General features: G+C 37.4%; 1 protein-coding gene across 1 annotated transcript; it reads right to left on the reverse strand.

Moving 5' to 3' along the window:
- Positions 1 to 8,476: 8,476 nt before the first annotated feature.
- Positions 8,477 to 9,828, reverse strand: LOC120524583 (olfactory receptor 24-like; the record flags this gene model as incomplete). Its single annotated transcript, XM_039746415.1, has 2 exons — positions 9,698 to 9,828; positions 8,477 to 9,107 (listed from the first exon to the last, which is right to left on the reverse strand). Coding segments are annotated over exons 1-2 (762 nt in total), but the record flags the coding sequence as incomplete, so codon positions are not given.
- Positions 9,829 to 10,343: the final 515 nt, after the last annotated feature.

The raw sequence follows: 10,343 nt of genomic DNA on the forward strand, positions 1-10,343 counted from the left end.
AGGTACACAAAGCACTAATGAAGATAAACTCCCGTAAGGCAGCTGGACCAGACTACATCCCTGGGCAGGCTCTTAGAGCATGTACCAATGGGCTGGCTGATGTTCTCTGATCCATCTTCAACCTTTCCCTCAGTCAGAACATCTTTCCGTCCTATTTTAAGACTACAGTCATCGTCCCCCTTGCAAAAAAAAGCCCACTCACCTGCCTAAATGATTACAGGCCAGTAGCATTCACTCCAATCATCATAAAGTGTTTTGAGAGAGTGGTGCTGGCCCACATTCAGAGCAGCATACCCGACCTGGACCCTCTGCAGTATCAACAGGTCCACCTCAGATGCCATCGCGGCCGCACTACATTATTCCCTCTCCCATCTGGAGAACAAAGACTCCTATATCAGTATGCTCTTTGATGACCACAGCGCCGCCTTTAACACGGTTATCCCCCATAAACTCACCCATAAACTGTCTGCACTTGGCCTGCACCCCACCCTCTGTGTCTGGCTCCAAGACTTTTTGACTGGTAGGCCCCAGTCTTTCAGGATTGGTAATAGGACTTCAGCCACCATTATCACAAACACAGGCACCCAATGGGATGCGTCCTCATCCCCATCCTCTACACCCTGTGCACCCATGACTGTGTCGCCTCCTGCAAAGATAACATCCTAAAGTTTTCAGATGACACCACAGTGATAGGATGCATCACTGGTGGGGATGAGGTGGCCTACAGGAGGGAGGTGGACAGTCTGGTGTCATGGTGTGAGAACAGCAACCTCACCCTCAACACAGACAAGACGAAAGAGATGATAGTGGACATGAGGAAGGAGAGAAGACCTCACGGGCCACTGTTCATCCGAGGGCTTGAAGTGGAGAGGGTGAGCAGCATTATTTAAATACCTGGGCGTCTCCATCAGTGAGGACCTCACTTGGACACCTAACACCACACAGATGGTCAAGAGGGCCCAGCAGTGACTGTACTTTCTGAGGAGGTATGTCGACTAAGATCCTCAGCAACTTTTACAGCTGCATTGTTGAGAGCATCTTGACCAGCTACATCACCGTGTGGTACAGCAACACTACTGCTATGGACCACAAACGCCTGCAGAGAGTGATAAAAACTGCTGAGAAGGTAACCAGGACCCCATTGACCTCTCTGCAGAGCATCTACAACTGCAGAGCCCGAAGGAAAACTGCCTTGATTCTCAGAGACCCCACCAACCCCCAGCACGAACTGTTCACACTTCTACCCTCAGGTAGGAGGTATAGAAGTAAGAAATGCAAGACTTCCAGGCTGAAGAACTCTTTCTTTCCCGAGGCCATTAGACTCCTAAATAACTGACTGGCGTTTATAAACATGGTTCACCTCATTCTATCTACCTCACACAACTGTATTTGACTTGTCCATCACACACCCACCTGCACAATTACACTTTATACTATTCTGTTTTCATACTTTATGCTGCCTCTGTTACTTAGTATCTGTCTGCTACTTATCATCCTCTTTAATAAAAGCCCTATGTGCGTCCAGGTGTCCGTGTGTGTGTTACTTCTGGTGAAGTGCGCATGCGCGGGGTCACACAGCACGTGTTCAGTCTCTTCCTGTGCATTTCCTGTGCAGACACACACATAGGCGCATGAGAGACAGACACACACACACAGGCGCGCGCGAGACGCACACACACACACAGAGGCGCGCGCGGGACGCACGCACACACACACACACAGGCACATGCGGGACGCACACACACACACAAGTGCGCGCAGGACACACACACAGGCGCGCGCGGGATGCACACACGCATTGTTGCAGGGTTACTTTTCATGGTTGTTTATTAATTTTTCAAATGTTCATTTTTTTCCCTGTGCTTAAAACTCATTAAAAAAGGTGTTTTTAGCGAGCGGGTCATAAGGCTATAGCGCGAACTCTTGCAGTGTTAATTTTCTCTGTTGTTGCAGGTTTTCTTAGTGTTATTCAATGTTTTTACATTTAGTTTACTATTACGCTGTGCATTCAGTGGTGTAATTAACTATATTTATGCTTAAAAACGTAAAAAAATATATATTTACATACAGTTCATACGGTCTGGAATGGATTAATTGTATTTACATATGGGGGGAAATTACTTCGGTTCACGACCAAATCGGGTTAGAACCAGAGTTTTGGAACGAATTATGGTCGTGAGCCGAGGTTCCACTGTATTACTGTCATACAAAATTACAAGCATTTTACGGAAATACAAACCAGTATTACTGAGAGAGAAAATTAAAGGCACACAATACAGTGACACATATTACAGCTACATACAAGGTCCCTTGCCATTTAATATACTGTAGACCGTTCCTACTAATGTTTATGCACTACTGTTCTAGCACCCGTTATTGTAACGGGCTTAATGTCTAGTTATTTATGTTTATCTTTATACATTGGTTTTGTCATTTGGTGTGGACAGCAAAGAAGGAATTTCATTGTAGAGGGAAATGTGTTTCTTTACTGTGCACATGACAATAAACTTTGAACTTGAACTTCAAAGAATAAATATGAACACATTGGTTTCTGATTTTTTTGGAAAACATGAGGTAGTATTTTTCCTTTTTTAATTTTATTTTTTGTTCACTAGGTAAAACTTTGATTGGAAAATGTCAGAAACCTGTCATATAATTTTGAAAAGTTCACAATTAGTTAATACACTCACAGTGGCAATTTTAAATTAGTTGCATTTAATATACAGAAATGCAGATGCCATTGTATGCCAGAGTTAAGCAGTGCTTATTTTATTTAGGATTAATAACAAAATATATATACCTTTTATTTATTTATTGCCATGTTGTGGATATATTGAAAATAGACAAAATTGCTATTATGTGCTTATCTGTGAGTGCACATTAAATTCCAGATGTAACTACAAATGTACTGTATTATTTTAAAGGATTTGCTTGCTGTATATTTTTGAATATTTGGTACTTGTTTCTGAAGTAATAAAACTAATATAATATGTAATATAATACACTACTTAATAAAAAGACATTTTGAATGCTTTTCATTACTTTTTGAGTAATATGTTTTATTTAATATATTATTATTTAAAAGTAACTTACTCAACACTGATTAAATGATGCAAGTATTTGGAAATTCATGACAAGGGGCATTAACTGTAGAATATGAATTCATTAATATTATTGATGACAGAAACAATTTGCTTGAAACTCAATGTTTCGTTTAGCAAAAAAAAGTAATGAAACAAACACATTTTGCTGCCAGTGAAATTCACCCCATTGACATGAAGAAAGGTGCATATTTCCTGTCTTGAAAGTATTTTCAAGCATTAATTCTGTATGCATCTTCCAGTGATTTACAGTAGTATTATACATTAAGATCTCTAGTCAGTCTCCTGTCAGGTGTAACCATGCTGTGAGGCATGTGTTGTGATTGTTGTGGGCCAGGATACTAACTCGACTCAGGATCCCAACTTAGGATGTTGACTCCGGCTGCTCCGTTCGCAACAGCTTGTAGATTAAACAGACAGATGTACCAGGAAGGCTTGCTTTGCACCATCACAAAGGGAACGAAGACCATCAGGCATGTAATCTTCAGTATTCGTTATTAAATGATCGTGCAGTGTTCAAATAACAAGTTCAACAGTGTAGTACATGGCATCTGGCCATTTTATCCTTTCAGATATATGTTTAAACCTGTAACAGCTGTAACTTACTCATGAACGAAAATTACATTTATATTCCTTCTTCAAATATAACAATGGATTGCAAAAACTGAACTTAACTCTGCCATAATGGAATCACAAGTATCTCTGTTTTAATGTGCTGCACCATGCCGCCCGCTGCACACCAACTATTTTGTTTTAAACACTCATACACCCGCTGCATCCGCTTCCGCTGTATACAGACTTGAATGGATCTGCTTTTCTTACAATTGTTCTGATACTATAAGGCCCAGTTTTGCCAATTGTGATGACAGTCTTGGGATTAGCAATTGTAAAGATGTGTCAGAGACACTCAAGAATCACGCCATGAATACTGAAGATTACAGGTTGAGTGTAATTATTCAACACCTCTGTAACAGTGATTGATATGTAATGTGTATACTACATTTTTCTGTGCAGAAAGCATAATGATGTGTGTGATGGGCCATTATGGTGTGTCTTCAAGCAGGTCCTGCCTAGTTGCATAGAAAACTTGTGGGGTTGGTGACAGGATTGGCACTCCAGCCACAGTAAAAAACCTCACATTATTCCATTTGAACTAATGCGGTGCTGAGGTGTCACCCATTGCATGACTGCACGCGAGTCCTAATTTGGGATCCTGAGGTGGTTTGTCATGTGGTGGGTGCAGCAACACAGCAACACTGCTCCCAACCCACCTCTCTCTCCAGAGAATGGGAAAATATGCAGCATGTCACATTTCACTGCAGTCCTCCACAGTGAAGTGAATGAGAGGCATAAAGAGCACTGATTTTGCTAGAGTGCTATGGATTACCTGTACAGAGTTGCACAAAAAAAAGCAGGTGTCATAAAAGTGACAGCAAGGCTTTAGGGAGCAATATTTCTTGTCTTCTACCCTTCAAACCCAAAATATACCTTTAAACCACTCCCCATATTCTTTATAGTAAATTTGACATTTCACAATTGTTAAATTGCTGTGAAATTAATTTTAGTGTCAGCTTTGCAAAACTATATATGAATTGAAACTTGGGTGCTTATCTAATGAGTAAATTAATATACTGATCTTTTTATTACTTGACTGAAGGTGACATCCAGATGCTCAGTGTGTAATTACTTATTCTTTCATTTCCAACTTTAGTGTATTTTTCAGACAGATGAATTTAGTTCAAAACACAGCATATTGTCAAAGTTTGATAGAGTCAGATTGATAAAACAGTATGCAGTTCTTGCTTTACATGTCTATTAAGATAACCTTCCGAAATATTTTGGTTTAAAAAAAACATATTTAGAACAATAAGTAAGTTAAAATTGTTTGTCAGATTACTTTAAATATGGTACCAGAGAAGCACACTCTCATACTGTATATACCTTAGCATAAAAAAAGGCACAGAGTCAAAGCCGCTCTGAATTTGCAGTAACAGTCATTGTCTTCTCTCCTGTCAATCACTGTTTGTACCTTCTGCATGAAAGCAGAATACGCAATAACTCATTTAAAACAGGTGGAAATGTTGTCACCTTCGGTTTAAAGTTAGTGATGCTTGGCATTTTTGTTTGTTGGGAATTGTAATTAGAGCTAATTTCTTATTTTAAAATATTTACCTTTTTGGGAGTTATAATGAAATTTTAACCACTTTAGAGTCATGAGATTTCCAACTTTAAAACATTTTAACTCAAAGTGACTTAACGTTAATTGTATTAGAATACAATAATAGAATAATTTAAAAACAATAACTATTGAAATAAATAACAGCAACATATGTAAGGGTAATCAAAAAAGCAACAAATAACTTTGAGCCTGAACCTGGAAAGTTTATTCTATGATGCTGATTTTGTAACTGACTAATGATTATCTCATGTGTACATAAATATCTGAAATAGAAGTTTCTAGTGTTTGTGGTTTATAGAGCATGTTTCCTGTTTCAGCATCAGCCTGCAAGGTCAAGCATTGTGTTGTCTTGCACTTGTCTTGTCTTAAGTTGCAACATAAGTTGATGTAACTGCTGTCAAGGCAAAATTGAAAGATTAAACTAATTTGTAGTTTAAGTTGCACAGAATGTTTCTCTGCTTTTTGACAGATGTGTTCTCGGATTCACCAATGTTTTTCCAATGGGAAATTTTGAAATTTCAACATTTTGTACAGATCTCTTTGAGATATTTCAATAAAAATTGAATGGTCTGGACTAATTTTCTTGGAGAGTAAGTATGCCACATTTTGACAAAATTGGTCCATTGGGCTGATGGACAGACAGACAGACAGATAGACAGACATGAGCTGTTGCAATAGATACTTTTCGCATTATATGTGAACTCACCTAATAAAAATATTTAACATACACAGAAAAATGAGTGTGTTAAGCATCTTTAAGTTTTTGATTCCCACAGTGCAAATGTGTGGGGGTCATCAGGAGCAACGTGCATTTCTGCTGCAAAGGGGAAATCCCATTTGCAAATACAGTATACTAATTTTATACATATTTAGAATTCTGTGCTATTGTAACTTTAAGGCAAAACAATTAATAAAATAGCTTTGTACATTGAAATTATTGATATTGACCTTAAAACACTACTTAAATGTAAATTTGCATGCATGCACCTGTTTAAATTCATTGTCTGTTTTGGTTATTGTATTAAGAGTTTTTTACTGTGTAAATATATGCTTGATGTAATTTTTTTTACGGGATTTTTTTTACAATGTAGTCACCTAGCTCTCCTGTCCACCACACTACTTTCTCATTTATTCTTAGTGTCTTTGGTCATTTGTGTGAATGAAAACTTTCTAACTTTTGTGCAAAATAAAAAAATATTCCATCAGTGATTGACTTTTAACCCTCATTTTACCACAAATATAAGCCATACAGCATGTAAAGGCATATACTGTATACCATTGTACTATTTTATGCTCGCTTCTTCCACTCTGTGTCAATGTCTCACAATACAACACAATCTAGTCCAAAAACAATTTTACATTAATTTGCATTAAAGATGGCTTAGCCTACTGTAATAACACAATAATGTTTTGAGTATTGTGTTCTATTGTGAGAAATTACAGTTAACTCTTGTGAAATCCTGGTAATAATTTATAGTATACATACTTTAGGAAATAAGGAATTTGCAAATTCTTCTGACTCATGAGAGGATTTTTTCTTTATTTATACTGCTGTAGTCATAACTTGGAAATATTTTAAACTGCTGAAAACCCAAAGCTTTTATTTTTTTATATCATCTTTACGTAATTATAACTCACAGATTTTTTTTTAATGAAGGAACACATTTTTATATTTAGTTTGAAAATGTAACAGCAAAATAATATTTTTGTTTATTTTGAATCCAGAGCATTTACATGGGTAATGAATATACAAATCAAACATATACTGTACTGTATATTCTATAATGTATCAGCATTAAGGCTTACTCCCCTTGAGATTAATAAAGTACCTATCTATCTATCAATCTATCTAAGACAATAATTCAAAAGAAAATACTTTGTTCACTTACTGATTGATAAAACTTGGAACATCATAATCAAACTACAAATCACACTGCCTCCAGTGGGCTGGTTTGAATGCCAGCCTATTCACTGATTGTGTGCAGGTTGCTCATTCTCTCTGTGCACCTTCATGGGATTTTCTACAATTATGTTTTTTCTTCCATTTTCTAAATATCTGAGTGGTGGAAAAATTGTTGAGTTTAAATTGGTCCTTGTTACTGAGCATGTGGGAGTGCAACCTGTGATGAACTGGAAATTCTTGTTATCACAGAACTTAAATAAACAATTTCAGAAATCTTATGGATAGATGGATAGATAGATGATCAGATTACACACATGCATCAGAAAACAAAGAAAAACATGATGCAATATATTATGAATCTAAAGCAAAGTCAACACGTGCTTTTTTTCTGGATTTTTCAAATATTCTGGAGTATAAGTAATTTTTATTATCAGTAAAGAGCTCAGAATAGCAGACAGACACTGCAGGATGATCTAAAATAAAAACACATTATTTTATCATAATTGCCTGTTGGTGTCTTTCTTTTTTTTCTTTTCTTTAATGTTTTAAAGTTAGAAGCACAAGGCACATGACCTCCGATGTTCAGTCCTGTTCAAAGGAGTGACATGTAATAGGAGTTCAGTTCAGTCGTTTTCAATGAATTGTTACCATATTCTCCTACTGTCCGTGTGGGGTACTTTTCGTATATCATAAAGACCTTCACATTAAACTAATACGAGATGTTTAATTTGGTCTTGTGTAAGTGAGTTTGGATGAAAATGTGCCCCGCAGTAGATTGGCACCCTTGTCAGAGTTGGTTGCTGCTTTACGTTCATAGGTGCGAACCTGAATTATGAGGGTCTGAGAATGTTATTTTTATGTTATGTCATGTTATTTTCAGTTAAAGAACCTTTATAGAGTCTTAATTGAATTAAAAGCAAAAAGTGGGAAGGATTATAAAAATAAACTAAGTCTAAATCTTACTTGTCAGGTCCAAAGTTTAAAACTGTAGAATTAGAATCTATTCTTCAAAGAGGTCTAAGATTTGGGAAAGTTAAATAAATATTAACAGTTGCATTATTAGTCCTGGAAAATGTTCCTTTATATTAGCAAATATGTCGGATAAAGTGAATGCTACCAGGTTTATAAGATAGTAGCCTACATTTCATAATTTGCTATTCTATTCAAATTGATTACGTAATTTAAATGTAATTTGCAGTTGTGTTGTCCAAAAATGATTACATAATAAAAAAATGCATTAGCTTAACGGAAAATATTAACTTTTTTACTTCTTATATATTTTTTAATTTGATTCTTGATTTCTTCTGTTTTTAAGGTGTATATGATAGGATTGATGAGCGGTGGAATGCAAGACGATAAGGATGAATTAAAAATTCTAGTATCCGTGTCGATCGTCACATTCACCCAGGCGATAATATAAGTTACTAAAAGTGGGGTGTAGAAAACAGCGACCAGGGTTAAATGAGCCGTGCAGGTTTTGAACGCTTTCATTCTTCCGATTTTGGAGGTAATTTTCATAATGGAAACCACAATACAAGCATATGAAATCAAAATAAATGCTAAAGGGACGAAGAATAGCACAACAATATATATTGCAGCCATAAACCAATTAGCAGAATAATCGTTGCAAGCATTTTTAAACAACGGTCCGTAATCGCAAAAGTAACTGTTAATGATTACAGATCTGCAAAAAGACAAGCGGAATAGTAAAGATACAGACACAATGACAACAACGAAGGGAATCGTCCAGGATATTATGACAATTGAAAGCATTCTTCGGTTAGTGTTAATTGTATTGCACCTTAAAGGGAAGCAAATAACAATTAATCTGTCATAAGCCAAAACAGACAATGCCAATGACTCCGTCGCTGAAAAATAGTGTACAAAAAACATCTGAGTTAAACACGCGTCATAAAAGACAAATCTGAAGTTAAAGATAAAAGTTTCAAAGGCTTTTGGAATTAGCGCGGTACTGTAGCACACATCCACTACCGCTAAGCTAAAAACAGCGATGTATTTTGGTGTGTGCAGGCTTTCCGTAAACCAAATTATCGACATAATCAGGATATTTGCCAGCAGTGTACCAATATATAACAAATTGCCTAAAGTATGTGAGGAAACTGGCCTTTCCTGGACGGATGCCCATCCACTTGCCCTGGCTGCAATGCATGGCAGGAACTACCACCAAAAATAACTTTTACCCTTTAAAGTGTTGACAGGTCAGGCAATGCAGGTCCCAATTCCTGGAGGTCAGGTCAAACTGGAAATCATTGATGGGGATCTATTGTTTTTTTCAGGGATCCAAAGAATGCTGAAAGGTGTGCACTCCCAAGTAAAAGAGTCTTGGGGAGTGACCCTCACCGATGAGGCTATAGATGACAGAATCCACATTGGCAAGTGGGTCCTGATCCGAGATTCTCAACAAAAGCACTGGCACCAACCCTGGTGGCAAGGTCTGCACAAAGTTGCCTGGTTACCCATGTAAAGGTTAATGGCATTGATTCCTTTTTTTACCTGTCCCATTGGAAGATGACCTGTTTGGAAGAGTTAACATGAAGATAAAGGCAATAATCCTTGTGTGCATGATATGCACCATCCTGTGGACTTGAAAGCTGTGGCTGTTGTCCAAATCTGACCCAGTGCATGGCGAGAAGAGAGAAACAGCCCTTGCAATTAAACATTGCACCAGGACTGACAATACTTGGTGATGAATAGAACTATACTGCTTTTAAGAACAAAATTGCTGTCTCCCCATCCTTCGTAATGTGATGTCTAATATGATAAATAATGTGGTCCTTCGAGCCTTCCATACAAATCCATCTGCCCTTTCTCTGAATGATGTTAATGGCTCTGAAGCTTTCCTCTTTCAAATTACAAATTTTAATGACATATTAGAAACTGAACCTTCTCGGTTCAAAGGGAGGAGTGTAACAGTTGAATTTGAACCCTGGTCTGATGTGTACCTACCATGTGCTGAGCTTATGCTCCAACCACATTGAATGTTGTCTCAGTGAGGGAGACATTTTATTTCCAGCTTTGCTCAGTGGTTGATAGGTGCTCGCAAGGTGACACTCCTCTGGTCATGGGTGATTTCAATGTGACCACTGGCACTGACAGGGCTGGCTATGAGGATTGCATTGTTCCCTATGGTGAAAATGGC

The sequence above is a fragment of the Polypterus senegalus genome, chromosome 2, assembly GCF_016835505.1.
Source record: "Polypterus senegalus isolate Bchr_013 chromosome 2, ASM1683550v1, whole genome shotgun sequence".
Taxonomy (NCBI): Eukaryota; Metazoa; Chordata; class Cladistia; order Polypteriformes; family Polypteridae; genus Polypterus; species Polypterus senegalus.